Here is a 19,825-nt window from a genome sequence, read left to right as displayed (position 1 = left end):
TGACACTTACATCCTGCGGAATAGCAGCATCCCTTATGTGATGGGGCAACTCCAGAGGCACTGTGTGTGGCTATTAGGTGAGCACCTGGAACAAAATCGTTGGGAATATTTGTCTGAGTCTGGGGATATCCCTAAAGGTTAGTGTGTGTCTAACAGTTTGCAGGTGACTCTGGCTACCCCAACCTGTCATGGCTACTGACCCCAGTGAGGAATCCCAGGACAAGGGAAGAGGAACGCTACAGTGAGGCACATGGGCGAACTAGGAGGGTTATAGAGAGGACCTTTGGCCTCCTGAAGGCCAGGTTCCGCTGCCTCCATATGACAGGTGGTTCCCTATTCTACTCACCAAAGAAGGTGTGCCAGATCATCGTGGCCTGCTGTATGCTTCACAACTTAGCTTTGGGATGACAGGTGCCTTTTCTGCAGGAGGATGGTCCAAATGGAGGTGTTGTGGCAGCTGTGGAGCCTGTGGACAGCGAAGATGAGGAAGCAGAAGAAGATGACGTCGACAACAGGGACTCTGTGATCCTGCAATACTTCCAGTGAGACACAGGTAAGAATACAAACCTGCCTACTACATGTACTTTATCACTACTACCTCTCTACTGTCTGTCCCTTTCACCCAGTGTATGGTCACTGAGTTGTCACTTTCCCTTACGATTTCAGTGATGTGGGTCCCACTGTGTGACATCTGCTTTGTTTCCTCATGGACTATAACTGTGTGACATAGGTATGTTGACATTACTATTGAAAGAGCATTTTGTCACTGTAATTGCTAATAAAACATTTCGAAATCACAGACTCCAAATTGTGTTGTGCTTTAAGGGTGTTTATTTAAGTGCTAAATATTGGAGGGTGTTGTAAAATGGTGAGGGGTGATGGTGGAGGAATGTCCATGGCAGAGTCCAGTCTATTGGTCTCACAGGTGCATTGTCCAAAGGGGCATAGGAAGTGGAGCTGGGACAGTTGATGGATGGACAGGGTTACAAAGTGGGACAGGGGGATGACATTCAGGGTGGTCTCATTTCTTGGCGGGGGTCTTGGCATTGTTCTCTGTTTTTGTCCTGGATCTCAGGGACGGTTTGCGGGGTGGTTCTTCCTCTGCAGGGGGTGGGGTGCTGGTGTGGTGGTCCTGTGGCGGTGCCTCCTGTCCACTAGCGCCGGCGGAGGTGGTGGGCAGTTCATCGTCCTGGCAAGTGTCAGGGGCCCCTTGTTGTACCACAGTGTCCCTCCTGGTGTTGAGGACTTCCCTCAGCACCCCTACAATGGTGCCCAGGGTGGAACTGATATATCTGAGTTCCTCCCTGAAGCACAAATACTGCTCCTCCTGCAGCCGCTGGGTCTCCTGGAACTTGGCCAGTATCGTTGCCATTGTCTCCTGGGAGTGATGGTAGGCTCCCAGGATGTTGGAGAGGGCCTCGTGGAGAGTCGGTTCCCTGGGCCTGTCCTCCCCCTGTCGCACAGCAGCCCTCTCAGTTCCCCTGTTTCCCTGGGCCTCTGTCCCTTGGACCGTGTGCCCACTGCCACTGCCCCCAGGTCCCTGTTGCTGTTGGGGTGGTGGGTTAGCCTGGGTTCCCTGTAGTGGTGGACACACTGCTGCTTGACGTGTCCTTGGGACAGAGGTATGGGCCCGCTGGGTGGGTGCTGTGCTGGTATTTCCAGAGGGGGGAAGCTCTGTGGTGGCCTGTGCCAGAGTGAGGGGAACCAACTGTTCTGAGGTCCCAGATGTGCTGGGCTGGGCATCTAGATCCAGTTGGACAGAGTTGCTGTCATCACTGTGGGCCTCTTCTGTTGGTGGTGTGGACATGTCTGGACACTCCTGTGCGGTGACGTTGGGTAGGGGTCCTGCAGGGGTATAAAAGCATGATTATTGCATCTGTGTGTTCCATGGTGTGCAATGGGTGGGTGCCTGTGTACCCAAGTGCTTGCATTCCTGTGTGGGAGCTTGTGTGATGATGGTTTAGGGGTGTGTATGGGTATGTGCAATGGCCATGCTTTGGTGATGGGTGTCCATGCTTTGTTGTTGCATGCAGGGCTTGGTGTTGGGATGTGTGGTTTGTGATATTGGGACATTTGTGAGGAGTTGGAGTGATGGGGGTGATGGCATGCAGATAGGGTGGGGGATATAGTAGTGAAGAATTGCCTTACCAGAGTCCATTCCTCCATCTACTCCAGCAAGGCCTTCAGGATGCAGAATAGCCAAGACTTGCTCCTCCCATGTTGTTAGTTGTGGAGGAGGATGTGGGGGTCCGCCGCCAGACCTCTGAACCGCCAGGTGGTGTCTTGATACGACGGAAAGCACCTTCCCCCGTAGGTCGTTCCACCTCTTCCTGATGTCATCCCTTGTTCATGGGTGCTGTCCCACTGTGTTGACCCTGTCCACTATTCTGTGCCATAGCTCCATCTTCCTAGAAATGTAGGTGTGCTGCACCTGTGATCCGAATAGCTGTGGCTCTACCCGGACGATTTCCTCCACCATGACCCTGAGCTCCTCCTTAGAGAACCTGGGGTGTCTTTGCGGTGCCATGGGGTGGTGTGGGTGATGTGTGGGGTGGTGTGTGTTGTGATGTGTGGGATGATATTTAGTGGTGTGTTGTGTGAGGTGCGTGGAAGTAATGTGGGTGATGGTATTGTGTGCCTGTGGATGCTTGGTTGTAGTTTGTAGTATCTCTCTCTGGCCTTCTTTCAGAAATTTTGGGCGTAGGGGTTTGTGGGTGATGTGGGTGTGTGTTTTATATTGTATTGGGTGTGTGGGAGTGGTGTATGTATGTGTATCAGGTGTGTGTATTTCGAATTGTCCAATGTGGCTGTGTTTTGTAGATGTTTGTGTATTTTGAGCGCGGCGGTGTGTACCGCCAATGGAATACCACGGTTGGAAGACCACCGCGTGGATTCGTGGGTCGTGATAGTGTGGGCGTATTTCTGTTGGTGTGACAGTGTCAGTTTTGTTTTCGCCAGTTTATCACTGACCTTTGGTGTGGTGGACTTGTGTGGGTGTGTACATTTTGGCGGTAATGTCTTAGAAAAGACAGGAGTCATGCCCATCACCCCAATGGCGAGCACAGTGGGCCAGGGTCCCCCGGTCATGGCCATGGCACCCAATGCCATGTTGGGGCGCCCATTTCAGGGCCACCAATGGCACTTTAAAAAAGAAAACTTTGCTGTACTTACCTATACTTACCTGGAATGGGGTCCTCATCCTCTGCTGTCCCTTTGGTGTGGGTGGGGGTGTCCCTGGAGCCTGGGGAGGGCACCTGTGGGCTTATTTCCTGGTGTTCCACCATGGAAATAGGCCCACAGGGCCCCTAACCCCTGCCCTGACCCACGCATTAAATAATGGTGCAAAGCAAGCTTTGCACCATTATTTGACCCCTCCTCCCCCATGCGTGATTTCAATACAGGGGATAAATATGGCACTAAGGCCATAGAGTCATTTTTTGCACAGGAACGCAACCTTGCATCTCATTGACGCAAGGTAGGTTTCAATGTCCAAACAATTACTTTAACTCCATAACCTTGGTGCTAGATGGGTCTAGCGCCAACGTATAAATATCGAGTCAGTTTTGCACCAAATTTGCATTAAACAAATGACCCAAATTCGGCGCAAAACAAGTATAAATATGTCCCTTAATCTATGCCCTTGTTTATAGACAGGGTTGGATTGGTACTGTACCTCTGCTCACAGGGTTTGTACACCCATAACCACATGATTGCTGCCAGCACTTCTGTATCCCTTTACAGTAGGTGTCACTGTTGCAAATTTGGGCAGAGGAAATATGTCACACATGAGTCCTACTGCAGGACATATGGCAGGCTTATTAGTAAGTAAAACATTTGCAGGCAAATCAAATGAGATGATGATGCAAATTTATCAGCAGACAAATATCACCAATTGTATTTCACAGGAGAACTTCACGATGTGGAGTAACAAATGAGGGAGATAGTTCAATTAGAAAACTAAAAAAACTGAAATGTGTCTGTTATATGTAACTGACATATATATATATATATATATATATATATATATATATATATATATATATATATATATAAAACTTTTGCTGCCATAGATTTCAGATTCCATTATTGATGTAATTTGTGAGGTCATGAGAAGCGCATCACAGAGGTGCAAGTCTTACTTATGTCATTTACGTATATATGGTGTATTTTAGAGTTTTATTGTTTATAAATGGTAGTGTTTTTTCACAGCATTTCTACGTTTTTTAAAAATGTTAAGTTAAAATCTAACTACCTTTGTCATGTATGACCCATCTCTACCTTTTGGCCTGGGCCAGGTCTAGCACCCAACCCTCCCCACAGATGGCCAACTACAGTATTAGACTATGCATGGCAGAGGTTGGCCATAGGGCCTGGCCTGTGGGCAGACCCTGCACCCAACCACATGTGGCAGCCAACCCCTGGCCATGCATGGCCTTTGGCTGTGGGTGGTGATGGAGTGTCTACAGGTCAAGGCTGGAACGGCATCAACATGTACTGATGTTTATGTATAATACTGAGGGCAGATTTTATTTGTTATGTTACTCCAATCGCACTTGAAACTCACATACCCTCCGACTTTCGAAAAGTAATGCACTCTAGTCACATCACAGCAGCATAAATATGCCAAAATGCATTTTCATACGGCCCTTGTAATTTCAAAGATGGCACTAAAAAATACCAACCTGTTGCCTTTTAGACCTGAACAGGTTTTTATAATTCAGTGCATGGAGTTACATAGTAGGGGGCATATTTATAATCCCCTAGCGCCACCATGCACCACAATAGCGTAATTTTTATTTACACTAATGTGGCCCAACAAGGTCAAAATCGTAGCTCCTTGTTTACAAAGTGGTGCAATGCATGCATTGTGCCAATTTGTAACTCTTTGTGCTACATTATTCTTGTGCCAGGCATAATGTACGCAACGGGGTCCTTCCCCTGTTAGGAGGGGGCGGAAAAATGGCCAAAGAATCGAAGAGATTTCTTTGCGTTATTTTGTACGGCACTTTTAATGCCTGCTCAAAGCAGGCGGTAAAAGGGGGCTTCTATTATTTATAATGGTCCCCTATGTACTCTGCAGCGGTAGGGCCAATATTTTGGCGCTACTCCTGCAGAGTACATCAATAGCGTCTTGAAAAATTACGCTATTGCCCCCTACTCTGCGCCATGGTGCCACGTATTTTAAATATGGTGCACACAGGGTAGCGGTAGGGGGGAACTAAAGAGCAGCACCACTTGCCATAAATCTACTCCTAGATGCGCTGGAACATGTTTCTGGATGTGGGCAGGTACTCAGCAAAGACTTAACAATTAGCAAATAAGTGAATCAGAGAACTCAAACTGCCAAGAGAGTATTTCCCTCTATATTACCCTTCAGTAACGATCCGCTTATAGCGGCAAGGGAGTTTACATCCATGTGTACCCAGGGGCTCTAAAAAAACTTGGGAAATGGGTACGCAACTGATATATTTTCCTTACCACTTGCATCATGACTCTGTACCATTAGGAGTTCACATTCGTCATTGTGTTAAGTGTGCTGTTCTGTGCCCACTATGACACTCAGGGGTACATTGTGCTACCTTAGCACCGCCATAGCATCATTGCCTTTCCCCTGCGCCATATATTACAAAGTAGAGAAACGCACGCATTGCGCCACTTTTTAACCCCTTGCGCCACATTATGCCTGCGCCAAGCATAATGTATGCAAGGGGGTGTTTCTGTGCAGGAAGGCCCAAAAAAATGGTGCAGTGAAATTTACATCATTTCACTGCACCATTTTTTCTGTCATTTTTAATGCCTGCTCAAGGCACGCATTCAAATGACCCACCCATGGGTATGCCTTTGCTTTGCTGCACTATTGTCGCTATTGACGCTAGTACAGGAAAGCGCTGCTACAGTGTCAAGAATTGTGACGATGTTGTGCTAACGACCGCCAGGGTGCGCCGCATTCTAAATAAGGCACAACCATGGTGTCGTTAGGTGGGGCAAGGGTGAAGCAAGGAGAGTGGCACATCAGGACTGATGCACCACTTTCTTGTAAATATCCACCTTCGCATGCACACATGTGCGTGCAATTTGGTGACACAGTACACATTTTAAAGCACAAAACAATATTGCAGGTTTTTAATATGTGTTGTTTATTTGTTGTAATGTTTAGCTTTCAGGTAAAATGCATAAAACAACGTAACCCCTAAAAAAAGGGGATTATGTCATATATATATAAGTAAACAATTGTACTTAAGATACTTACAGAGGGCACCATTTCTGCCCCTTGGGTTGTCCCCCATAGTAGATTAGATGTTTGTGGTTATGGTCCTGATGAATTGCCATTGACCCTCTAGGACACATTTTGGCTACATACTGAACACTGGGACAGTCCACATCGCAGATGTTAGACTTCTTTTTACCTTAACAAGGACATCCACCCGGAATAACATTGATTTGGGTGTTAATTGTATTTATTGGCCCCACCCTGATCTGCACTCACAGCACGAAAGAATGATTGTTTTCAGACTGAACACCATCAGACAAACAGACAGGAAAAGATCTCTGTAGAAGATCCCCCTAGCGGCTGTGTTGATTATTGGAGCTCCCCTCCGACAAAGAGGATAAACCTGTGACCAGGAGTAGTCTGGGGATCAGTAGACCCCACAATGCTGATGACCTGATACTGAAGCATACAGCTTTGGTGGGTGAGGTACTGTGCATCCTATAAAGGCTACTCCTGTGAAACTGAAGGGACCTTTTTACCATAGTTTGGCTAATCTGACTTCTTTACAAAACAGCACTTCTTGTTTGCTAAGCACAGTATTGACTGGGAAGACGTGTGCTGGACCGAAATTCTCTCTTATTTCCCTCCAAGATATTTTGTTCTTTTTATTGCAGGGGCACTTGCCAGTTTATAAGGTTGCACGGATCAGTGATGATTCTTCTTCACAGGTCAATATGGCTCTATCTGTTGGGCATCACATGATCGATGCCTATTCAACTCTACTGCTGACTGAGTGCAATGGCCCTGCGTTGCTGGCTGGATTGGGGCTGGATTGAGGCTCTCACTTTTTTGCTCAGCAGTTTCTCTTATCTGAAGTGAGTTCTGCCTGTATTTGCATGTTTATGAGAAGGAATCACTGCTTTATGAGTGGGGTAGATTGCCATGTGATTCATTCTGTAATATAGAATTGGGCACTGTCGCTTAATTTGGCAGTTTCTTCCTTCTCCCTGCCTTGCTTAGTACAACTCTTTGCTGTGGTTCAGATCTTTTCATTGCTGTAGAAGGATCCTACACCAGATGCAAGTCGTGTAGTTAAATAAAGAAACATTTGTGATTCCTTCTAACAAGAGCCCCACATACAATGCAGGGCTTCTACTGATAACTGTTTTGGAATTGTAAAGAGTACATTTTAAGAGTGAGCAATACAGCATGTACGATGTCCATGTGATCTCTAAAATGGGGCTATAATGAGGCATACACTTAGTACATTTCTTAGAACTTTTGTAAATTTAAGGGTAGATTATGGACCACTGGTATTCAGCTTGGAGTTTCCAAAGAGATCTCTATGGTGTGAACATCACATTATCTAACAAGCTGTAATAGGACAAGAGCAGTGAATCTGTGCCCTGTTCAGAGGCAGGTTTGCATTAGTACAGTACCTGTCAAAGGGTCTCTGCACCCAAAGCCACAGCCATGTTGGCAGCACTTTTTGACCCCAAAACAGTTGCTGTCACTGTTGCATGTTCTGGGCAGAGGAATGATCATGCAGGTTTATATAACTGTAGGGCACACACCAGACTTCTCTGTTAATAAAACAACATTTGCAGAGATAGTTCATGACTTTATGATGCAAAGTAATCAACTGTGGATTTCACATGCGAACTACACAATGCCGTCACCCACAGATTTTCAGTAGGAAAAGCATCCTATAAGTCTCAGAATTGCTTAGAAAATGAGAAAGACTTATCAGTGTTATGCCCTGGTTGAAATTACTAACATCGTAACTCAAGATATGTGTACATCACAGCAGACATTCATCACAGTCCCAGTTAGACACACCCCTGTCGTATGGAAGATAGTAGAGTAACACATTGTATGTATGGAATTCCTTATCTTTTAACACTGTTTTGTGCTATTACTTTTTTGCTGGCAGTGTAATGAATACGTGCGAGGTGTGATGTGCCCATTATGCACTTGGCATGCATACATGTGAGTGAGATTGTTTTTCATTATTTTTATCTTTCAACTCACATGCATAAGAAGGTGTGACCTCTAAAATAGGGAATTATGTTACATACATAAGTAAACAATCCTACTTAAATAAGTTATGGTGGGATCCACTTATGCACTTCTGGGTCCCCCTCATAGTAGATTAGGTATGATATATATATCTTGACGTTCCATTAATAGACACATCTAGTGAAAGGATGAGTCTGGCCTAATTCTGCTATTTCTCACAGAATCGTATGGAGGGAATGAAGGATTGATGAATATATTATGACTTTCACATACACCCCTGGTGACCCCTAAATGACGTTAAGGCTTGATACCCCCGCCAGACAATTTCCTGAGTGCAGTGTTGTTGCTTTCAGAATCTCCAAAGACCCGGAAGTGACACCAAATAGGACTGCAAACAACAGCGTATGAATTCACTTGTAACATAACTTTCTGCCTTTGTTTACTTTAATAGTTAGCCAGGGATCATTAGCACATGTAAAAAGGCTTTCTATTTGTGTGTGCTGTTTGATGTGTGTCTAGATAAGGGTGAAAAATACCGGCATTAGGTGATTTAGGTGAGAACCGGCTAGGTGGCAACCCTACCTGCGAGCTATGTTCTGATACCACACCATTGCCCCGATTCACAAAGGTAAACTTAGACCAAAAGTCTAAGGGACATTTAGCAGCTCCTAGCACCATTCTAATGCCACATTAGCATAATTCTTTTTAAAATAATGTGGCATTAGAAGGCCAAAAACGCTGCGCCATATTTACAAAATGGCGCAATGCATGCATTGCACCACTTTGCAACCTTTTGCACAATACTATGCCTGCACCAGGCATGATGTATGCAAAGGGGGCATTCCCCTGTTAGCGGAGGCAAAAGAATTCTGCAAAGAAAGTCAAGAGATTTTTATGTGTCATTGTTTTTGACACGTTTAATGCCCGCTCAGAACAGGTGTTAAAGGGAGGCTTCCATTAGTTACTCACTGAAGAAAACACAGTGACAGGTCAGGTGTATTTCAGTGATTAGAGTCCTTTAAAATGCCTGAAATTCCCCAGTTTTGCATGCAATGTGGGCAATGCACATTGTAACATGTGCCACACCCAGTGTACCCGTTTGCTGAGGGAGCTTGATTAAAAGCTTTTTTCCAAAAGCTTTTAATCAAGCTCCCTCAGCAAACGGGTACAACAAGGAATATGGTGTGAGGTATGGCGTGTCTGCAGTGCTTAGCATAAATAGCAAATTTCAGTGGTTTCATGGTTTTGTATTCAGTGAAACATGAGCAACCTTTAACTGTGTGTTTTTCTGTGAATTGCTAGTTTTTTTAAGTTTTTTTTTATGTATTTCATTCACCTGCCATCAACCCTTCATCACTGCGTTTCGATGAGCACACTACGAGTTGCCCAGAAGGTTTGATCTTTGGCCTGACCTGCAGCAACTGCCCGGGTCAGAAAATCAAAATTTTACATTAGTGCACCTAGGCCCAGATTTAGGAAAAGTGGTGCTTCATTAAATTGCGCCCCCCTAATGCCACCATGTGTGCGCCATATTAATGATACAGCGCACGTTAGGATCAATAGCATCATAATTTCTGATTGGCACTAATCCTCTAAAGTTCATAGAGGCCCATTATAAAACAATTGTGTGCCTCAATTTAATGCCTGCACTGAGCAGTCATTAAAATTACGAGAAAAATGGCGCAGTGGAATCCCACTTTTCTGGGCCTCCTAATGGAGGAACACCCCCCCCTTGCATTCATTATGCCTGACAGAGGCATAATGTGGCGCAAAGATTTACAAAGTGGTGCAATGCGTGCATTGCACCACCTTCTAAATTGGGCACAGAGTTTTTGCCAATCTACCTCCGCATACCACAAACAATGATGCTAATGTGACACTAGGTGGCGCTAGGCCCTTCCTAAATTTGGGCATTAGTTTTTCCTGAATGTGTCCTTGTTTTTCTTGTTAGGGTCGAGCCTGCATCGCATGCGCTTGCTCATGCGTTTCGCTTGTGAGACGATTTAGGAGTTCGAAAAGGGCTTGGAGCCCCGTCCATGTCACATCAGTGTCTTTCATTGGTTCGTGGGCTTGCCTGTTAAAATCTGCTTGCTTTCATTAGTGGAAGGCACGCATACGTCATGCCTTTTCTGGTGGCTAGCCCTTCTAGAGCGCAGTGACCAAGTACTGAAAACATGCGAGTCTCGCTGTTTCCCGTCAGGTTTATGGACTACTTTTTATCTTTTTTTCGCAGCGCGATCTCTCTTGGCAGGAGTCGAGCACTTTACATAACATCGACCCTGTTACATAGTTAATTACACTTTTGATGGTTACGTAGATAATTGCACTTTTGCCGATAGGTTTCACTACGAGTGAACTGTAAGCAACTTGATTGAGCGTTTTTTTTCCATTTAATGCGGCAAGAAAAATCCGGTTAGGAGTTAACAACTGCTAATGACTCTCACTCAGAGGAATGCAAGACCCTGTTGCATTGCAAATGCTTGTTTCAGAGAGCCCTGAGCACCCACCTGGAGTTTAGTGTGGCACGTCTCACAGTGTCCTCCCATTTCTGTAGAAATTAATTTTCCTCAGCTTCGTTTTTGTTGTTTTTTTTTTTTACAAAATTGTGATTATCAAACTTTCAGGGAAAAATTATACCCTTTACCAGGCAATCTAGTTGACAGAAATCATTTTTCCAAATTGTGACTTCAAATGGCTAATATATACAAAACAATTTCAAACCATTTCACTGGCATATTTTTTAAATGTCAATCTCTCAAAAACTACTGAAAGGATTTACAGGAGCATGCTTTCCCAGAAAATGTCCAGTTTCAAAGTGTGAATAGGTTCAGTTGTTGTAACTGAGAGCAAAATGTATAATGGGATCTAAAATGGGAAAGCTCATTTTTTGACTCCCTATCACTTTAACCTTTTTAATGTGCACAGGTTTGCATGAAGTGTAACAACCTGGACCTCACCTCGCTGCAGTAGGCAAAGGCCAAATTTGGCGCACGCTCATCCAAAAAGGCCACATTTATGGGCAAATAAAAAAAGATTTTTTCTGTGGAAAGTGTAGTGTGAATCATAACTACACAGTAGTGACTGTCACTGTGTAATAATGGAAGCTAATATGGAATAGAAGGTTTTTGTTCTTTATACTCGAGAATTTTGAATTGTGTTTTTAATTCATACTCAAGTGCACTCATATATATACTCCTTAAATTGTGCAAAGCAAGAAAAAGATGAGAACAGCAGGAGAAAGAAATCATATTATGTGAGGCCAATAGAATTATAAAGTTATGTTATGCCATGCCATTTATCTTATGTAATGGTATGTAATGCTATGTCATGTCATGTCATGCTATCTTATGTAATGTTGTATTATGCTATGTCATGCCATGTTATTCTATTTAATGTAATTTTATGCTATGGTATATCATGTCATTTTATCTTATCTTATGTAATGTTATGTTATGCTATGTCATGTCGTGTTATGCTATCTCATGTAGTATTCTGTAATGTTGGTCTTCTAAATCCCAACAACTCACTCAAAGGTTTTTGGGTGCTGTATGTGGAAAGGAAGCAGTAGAGCTTAGTAACTGACTCCAGACCCCCAAGATGGTAGATTGTTTGAAGATACTTTACCTCTCACAGCAGACACACATATTTTCCCGCAGAGGTTGCAGCACTTGTCAGTCTTTGGACAGTCTGTGTCACTGTGGCACTCTGGGGGAGGCAGGGGCAGATTGCACGCAGCTTGTATTTTTAGGCAGGTCCCCGGATGTGGTGCATCTGTAAAACACCAACAGGATTGAACTAAAAACACAGCCATCCTGAGCTAACAGCACAACTGCCACAGGCTGTTCACAGATCCTCACACTGAATTATCCTTATAGATTGCTTGACTCCTTTGGAACTAAGGAGAAAAAGCTTCCAATATCTTCAGAGAAACTGCACACAGCTGAACTACCATCTCTTGTAGGTTACATTAACGTGCCTTATATAGAACCCCTTTCCTCCCTCTCATATCATCCTCCTCCCTCTTCTACTGCTCCTATTTGTCTTCCCCCGCACTATTTTCTCTGTGACTCCTCAGTCTACAGCTCTTCTCTAGCACTCCTCATTTTACTTCTGTCCTACGTACACTCATCTCCATTCTGCTGATAGCTCTACTGATCTCCACTCTACCCTATTCTTTCTATTGCTGTTCTCTCTAATGTGCCTTAGCCCATATGTACAAACACATTTTCCAATTGACACAGAATGGGAAAAACCCTTTGCTACATCTGGCCCTTAATCTCTTATTTCTTGCCACTCTTTTTTCTATCACTCCTCACCCCTTCACTTCAACGTACCACTCCTGACTCCACTGGACCTCTCTATACCACTCTTTTCTAGTGCTCCTCGCTGTCCAGAAGTTTTTCTACAGCTCTTTTCTCCATCTCTCCTTCTTTCACCATGTTTCCTAGCATCAATCTTCTCTGTACAGTTCATCAGCCCACTGTTATTCTCTCTACTGTTCTTTCCTCTTCCGTTCTTTCTTCTACTCCTTGCTCTCTTATTCTTCTTTCAACTGCTCCTCTTTCACATGCTTCACTCTACATCTCTTTTCTATACCACTGCTGACTCCACTGCTCTTCTCAATACTACTCCTGACTCTACTGCTCTTCCCTATACCACTCCTGATTCCACTTCTCATATTTATACCACTCCTGACTCTACTGCTCCTCTCTTTACCACTCCTGACTCCACTGCTCTGCTCTATACTACTCCTGACTATACTGCTCTTCTCTATCCCACTCCTGACTCTTTTGCTCTTCTCTATACTACTCCTGACTCTATTGCTCTGCTCCACACAACTCCTGACTCTACTGCTTTTCTCTATAACACTCCTGCCTCCCATACTGTTCTCTACTTTTCTTTTCTATACCACTAGCACCAACGCAGGCACCCTAGTACCATGATGCAAGGGTGTCTGCCTTGTTGGCAGGGCTGTTTTATGTAGGAAGAGGCACCTGCACAGAAACAATCCATGGAGGTTTTTTTCCAGAATGCAGCACACGCAGTAGGAGAAAGAAACATGGAGAAATAAATGTATTTCTCCTCGAACCTCCTCCCTTGAGGAGGTGTATGATTTTGATGCCTTCTCAAGTTTACACATCTTTGTAAAACTCAGAATGTCCCAAAACCCATGTATTTTGCAGGGGAAAACCCACCACAATGCCCATGGAGCTCCCCCCTATCGTGGTGTATGGAAACACAGTGACTTGTGCTGCATTGCCTTACACCTTATCTACGAGGTTATGAAAAGCTGTGCATGGCTTCGTAGATAAGGGTCTGCACTCTGCAGTGCCAGAGCACCACAAAGGTGACTCACTGTTGACGCATGGAGCTTGTAAATATGCCCCTATATTTATAATATGTCATAACAGAACTTTATGTACAGGGTCTAGGCCATTTGGGATTGGGGGGTATCCAGACACTCTCGAAATAGGGTCAGAGTTTACATTTCAAAAATTGAGTTGATAATCTACCTAAATGAGAGCTGTGATGTAAGCTAGTGATAATATTATCCCAAAATATGAATTTTAATTGTGTTTTGGAAGACAATGTTAGGAAGGAAGGGTCAGTTCAGAAAGTCCAAAGCCACGGTTTGAGCCAACATTCAATACCTGAACCAGGGAAAAGTGGTGTTCTCATCTATTTCCAAAAGTTCTCTCATACCCTTCTGATATGGCGCAAGCTCCTATACTGTCCAAATTCTCACCCCGAAGAGAAGAGGCCTTAACACTGCTACATGCTCTTTTCTCCTGAGTGCAACATCATAGAACATGGAGATAAGGGGTGTGCTTTTGGGACACGTATTCTCACTCTTGATCAGCCTTTTCACATTTGAATGTCCCCCAAATTTTGGCACCATATAGGGCCACTACTTGTGCTTTTAAGTTATAGAGGTCAATATCGGGAAGACTGGTCTGGGCAATGTTGCCTGATGATTTTTGAAGATTGCCATAGCTCTATGCAGAAGTACTGCCCTTTGTTTTGAATGTGCGAAGTACAGGATAATTTACTATCAAGCATAATAGCCAGACACTAAAGTTTTGGTACACGTTCAAGCATCTTCTGCTACAGAAATAAATCCCCTCTAAATGACTTGTGGGGTCTGATCCCCCTAAATTTGGTCTTAGTAGCATTAATCTCCAGTCCCTTGTTTTCACAATATGCGTTAAAATTATCCAATAATTGCTGCAATCTTCCAATCCTCCCTAACCTGCAGGGCCCCATTATTCCAATACAAGAAGTTACACAGCACTCCGTTTCTCAATCCTCACCCACTGCCTTTCTGTTATTCCTGCACAGGGCCAGGATTAAGCTCTGTCTATACCCCTAATCCTGATCTGAAGTGCCCCAATAATGCTGTATCAGGGTTCACATACACCTAATGAACCTCCTGCTGTTCTGCGGTGCCTCCTGCTGTTCCACACTCTGACTTCTGTTTGAGGATGTAGTGGAACAAATTAAATCTATTCTTAGATGCCATCTTTATTTGGAAGGGTCTGTTTCACTTAGCTCACTCCTTTCTTTCCTTAACCCCCTTTACTCTCAATATTTTCTTTCTTCCTCACTTTTCTCTTTCCAGCTCTTAAAATCCACATATTAACAGTTTTGCTCTTTCTTTTCAACTGTTTATTTGTACTCCTCTCCTTTTTTTTATTTCCTTCTTCCTCTTGCTACTTCCCCATTCAAACTTATAAAAACTTTTATATTTCTTTCCTTGTTTCATTCCTCTCTTTTTTCATCAGGTGTTCATTCTTTCACTCTATTTTCTCTTCCCTTCATTCTTTCTTTGTCTTCTTTATTTGCTCTTTCCTTTCACTCAGTAAACGTCCTTTCACTTTTTTTTTAGATCTTTCTTCCTTCCTCTGCTGTTTTTCTTATCTTTATCTGTCAATTCATGTTTTACTATAAATCCCTCTTTTTCCTATCTGTATGTGGAAGCCACAAGTTACTAGTTGGGACCCTAAGTGTTAAAGTTGTTTTCCAATTCTGTGTCTGTGGGAAATGTGTTAGTACATACATGCCCTGGTTCTTTTATTGCATGTTTCTCTCACCATCTCTCTTTTTTCTCTGATGTAAAAAATGTTTTCACATTTCTTTTGTTATTTCTTTCCTCTTTATCTTTCATTCAGTAGCTTCCTTCCTTTTTTACCTTTGTATCATGTTTGCTCTATTCTCTTAGTTTTGTTTTCATTTTCTGTTTCTTTATTTAGTGTTTTTATCTCCTAACAGTGAAATATTGCCAAATTAGGTTTTCAATGTTGCAAGGCCTATCTCTCTCATAGGTTAACATTGGGACTGCTTTTAAATAACTTTTAAGTGCAGTTTCCCTTTGGTGGCAGATCGAGATATATAGTGTGGGGTCTCTAAACTCACAATTTAAAAATACATCTTTTGGAAAAGTTGTTTTTTTAGAATGTCAGTTTGAAAATGCCACTTTTAGAAAGTGGGCATTTTCTTGCTTGAATCATTCTGTGACTCTGCCTGCTTGTGTATTCCCTCACTGGGTCAGACTGACAGTAGGCTGTTTGTGAATCTACACTAGACAGTCACAGAAAGAGAGCTAGGGTGTAGCCTGCATATCCTGATGGGCCATCTGGGCTAGGGTAGAAGGAGGAGTGGTCACTTACACCTGAAAGGGCTGTGCCTGCCTTCACACAATGCAGTCTCCAATCCCCTGGGGTGAGTCTGGGCAAGGCAGGATCTTGTGAACAACAGAGACGTTCCTTTTAAGTTTGCCTACTTCAAAGGCAGAAAGGGGTATAAGTATTGGACCCCAAACCCCAGATTTTTAGATTGCTTCTGGATACAAGAGGAACCTCTCCAAAGGAGACAAGCTCAAGAGCTAGAGGAGGAGTATTGCCCATTTGCCTGTGACTGTGCTTTGCTTCGTTGGTCTGCAGTTGCTGCTTCTGCCTAAAAGAGGACAAAGGCTGGACTTTGTGGTATATTCCTGCTAGTGAAGTGTCTCCAAGGGCTTGGACTGAGTTTGCCTCTTGTTTTGAAGTCTCAGGGCCATCAAAGATTTCCTCTGCCAGCACCTGGACTCTCTGCTGAAACTCTTACACTGCCAAGTGGTGCCCTCCCCAGTCCCTGGTCCCTTGAATGGTGAAGCTGGTGGAACCCACGTGGGAATCCACGCACAGGAGCCGTGTAGGGAAAATATCGACACACCACCTACAACCCGACTTTAAAAATGATGCGCCATCTGCATCGCAGCTGAAAATGGATGTACCACCTGCATTGTGGTTGAGAAATCGATGCATCACCTGCATTGCAGCTGAAGAAATGACACAATATCCACTTGCGGCTGCTGAAAATGGCGCAAACCCCACGCAGCACAGTTTTTCATCACCGTGCAGCTGGATTTTGCACGCATCATCGCAAGGCATCAAAATCAATGTGAACCTGCACGGATCGGAGGTACTGCATCCAGAAATTGACACATCGCTCTCTTGTGGGAGAGAAAACCAGTACATTGCCTACCCGACCATAGAAGAAACGATGCACGGCCTCACTTGAGAATATGGAATTGACATATTTCTAACTTTTCTGCCGCACGTTCGCCCGTGCAGCTTTATTTTTGACGCAAACCAGGTACTTTATCTAACAGCAATGTATCCATTGTTTTTTATGGACTAAGATTCTACATTTTAATAATTCATAACTTCACTTGTGTATGTTGGATTTTTTTAATTTTGGTCTTGTTTGATTTAGATAAATATTGGCTATTCTTCTGAACTGGTGTGGTGTCCATTTTGGTAGTGTTTTCACTGTATTTCTGTGTGTTTTGGTACAAATACTTTACACTTTGCCTTTGAGATAAGCCTGAATGCGTGTGCCATGCTACCAAGGGGGTGAGCAACGGTTACCTTAAGTGTGTACCTCCAATGCCCTGACTAGAGTGAGGGTCCCTGATTAGACAGAGTGCAAACTGACTGCCAACCAGAGATCCCATTTCTAACAATTCCCCTCCCAAGAACTCTGCCACACTCTATCAGACTATTTGCACAGCAAGATAGCCAACATCTACAACAACATCTAGCCCCAACTCACCGATATTAACTTCAACAACCTCAACCCAACCACTCACACCAACCAAGTAATTACCACATGAAACCAGATCACCACGTACAACACTGTAGCCTTCAGGTCCACCATCCACTCTGGAGCACACACCAATCCCAGTCCCCATCACTTATTCAACCTAGGAACTAAGGAATTCTGTACAGAACTCACCAACATCCTCAATGCCGCCATTACAATGGTAGCCTTCGCTAACAGATGGAAGCATGCAGAGGTAAAACCGCTTCTCAAGAAAATCTCTGAAGATCCCAGTGAACTGAAAAATTACTGCGCCACCTCACTGCTCCTATACACCACAAAAGTCCTCAAGAAGGCCATCAACCACCAGCTCACAGAACACCTGGAGAAAAACAACTTCCTTGAGGCCTACCAATCCAGCTTCTGCACCAACCACAGCACAGAAACTGCCCATATCACAGCCACAGGTGACATCAGATCTCTCCTTGACCACAGAGCAGCCCTGACCCTCCTCATCTTATCAACGGCATTCAATACTGTATTCCACAACACCCTCCTCAATAGACCGAACAGCATTGGTGTGCAGGAAAATGCCCTCAAATGAGTTGCCTCATTCTTCACAGGATGACTGCAGAGAATCCACCTACCACCCTTCCCCTCCAAACGTAAGAGCATCATCTGCAGCGTACCCCAAGCATCAACACCTACATGGCTCCCCTCACTAACATGTCAGATCCCCAAAATTCAACATCATATCCTATTCAGGCAACAGACAACTCATCCTCTTACTCAGCAAAGACCACCACCAGAAGTAATTTCTGCAATGCCATAACCAGTTTCGCCAAATGGATGAGAACTAGCTTACATAGCTCTGATATGCATTTTCCTATGCACCTTGAACTTTCAAAGATAGCACTTTAATATACCAAACTATTGCATTTAAGACTTAAATAATTTATTTTACTTGTCTAATGGAGTTACATACTAGATTTGCTGGCACGTTCCCAGGTATCATTATGTTATACACTGACACAGTGACGCAACGCACTGCTATATGGATCAGCCTCAGTTTCCATGAAAAAGCAAACCACCCTGCTGCAACCCATGTTTGAGTTTGTGGATGTAGGTAGGTATTCAGCAAAGATTACAAATTGGCAAATAAGTGAATCAGAGCACTCAAAGTGCCACATGGGTATTTCCCTCTACATTATATCTCAGTAATATTTTTATTGATCCTCCTAATAGCTACAGATGATTCTTTTATCCATGTATACCCAGGGGACCTGAACAACCTGGGGAATGCATGAACATCTGATATATTTTCCTTACTACTCGTATCATGATTTTGTTCCATTAGCGAGTCCCATCTGTCACTGTGTGAAGTGGCCTGTGCTGTGCCAGCTATGACACTTAGGCCCCCTTGCGGATGGCGGTTGGACCTACGCCAATGCAGTGGTTCGAGTGCCATATTTTAACCCTGGCAGTCGTGCCATGATGGGACCACCAGCACTTCCAGGATCAGAGATCTCGGAGGTCTGGTAGTTGCGGCGGTCATAATCTGCCAGGGAAAGCCCTGCAAGCACAATTATGACCTTGTTCTCTGCCAGCCATTTAATGGCGGTAGCTCTGCCATAAAACGGCAGGCCGAGAACGGGTGCAGGGAGGAAATGGCATCATTTACGTAGGTCAAAATATTGGTTGCAAGGTCACAGTTTTCCACACTAACATGCAGGGAGGCACCTCAGGCGTCATGGATTTCTTCTGACAGTGTGGAGAACTGGTGTATGCACAGTTACCACACAACTGAGGTGGGATCTGATGCACAGTAACTTTGCATGCTCCAGTTTTGTTGATCCCTGGAATAAACATATCTGCTTTACATAAACACCCCATGAGCCTTCAAATGCCTTTGCTACATCTCAACAGAAGAACAAGAACTGCAGAATATTATGGTACAATTACCTGGAACGAAGTTGCCCAAGAATAGAGGCTGTTCAACGATGCTGAACTTTTCTTTGGGAGCATCCTGCCATTTGTCCAAGCTAAAGCAACAGCTCGTTGAATCCAAATCACAAGGTGGTAGCTCCTCAAACTCATCAACACCACCAATGATGGCTTCAGCCATAGAAGAGGAAATGTGTACCCTAAGAATGATGATGCTGCAACACCGTTACGTACTAGACCTTATGACAGTCATGCAAGGTGGAGTGCAGCAAGATAAGATCTGCATGCTGCACATTCATCCCAGCAAATGATAGAGAAAATCGAACTTCATCAGAAGCAATACAGACACTGCATAATTTTGATACTAAAATGATAGAGGAAGGAGGTGCACCAGATAGTGGTTCAGTGGTTGGTTTGCACCACTACCATCATGGATGTCGGAACTGTTGGGGACTTTGTTACCAATTACTGTGAGCTTGTTACTGATAGGTTGTATGATACAAGTAATTTTAGCATGCATTTGGAGAATAACCGCTAAGGTGGCAGGGGCGTTTTCAGTTAGAATTCCAA

At 44.0% G+C, this 19,825-nt stretch overlaps 1 protein-coding gene across 1 annotated transcript in view; it reads right to left on the bottom strand.

The window, feature by feature from the left end:
* The window catches only part of LOC138295327 (uncharacterized), a 360,326-nt gene that overhangs the window by 39,610 nt on the left and 300,891 nt on the right, over nucleotides 1-19,825 (bottom strand). The window contains exon 13 of the mRNA XM_069233551.1: nucleotides 11,855-12,001. Within this exon, the coding sequence (XP_069089652.1) occupies nucleotides 11,855-12,001 (147 nt within the window). The remainder of the gene's footprint in view (nucleotides 1-11,854; nucleotides 12,002-19,825) is intronic.

Source organism: Pleurodeles waltl, chromosome 5 (genome assembly GCF_031143425.1).
Source record: "Pleurodeles waltl isolate 20211129_DDA chromosome 5, aPleWal1.hap1.20221129, whole genome shotgun sequence".
In the NCBI taxonomy this organism is placed as follows: domain Eukaryota; kingdom Metazoa; phylum Chordata; class Amphibia; order Caudata; family Salamandridae; genus Pleurodeles; species Pleurodeles waltl.
Note: the sequence above shows the minus strand (reverse complement) of the source record. Positions and strands in the feature narration are given on the sequence as shown.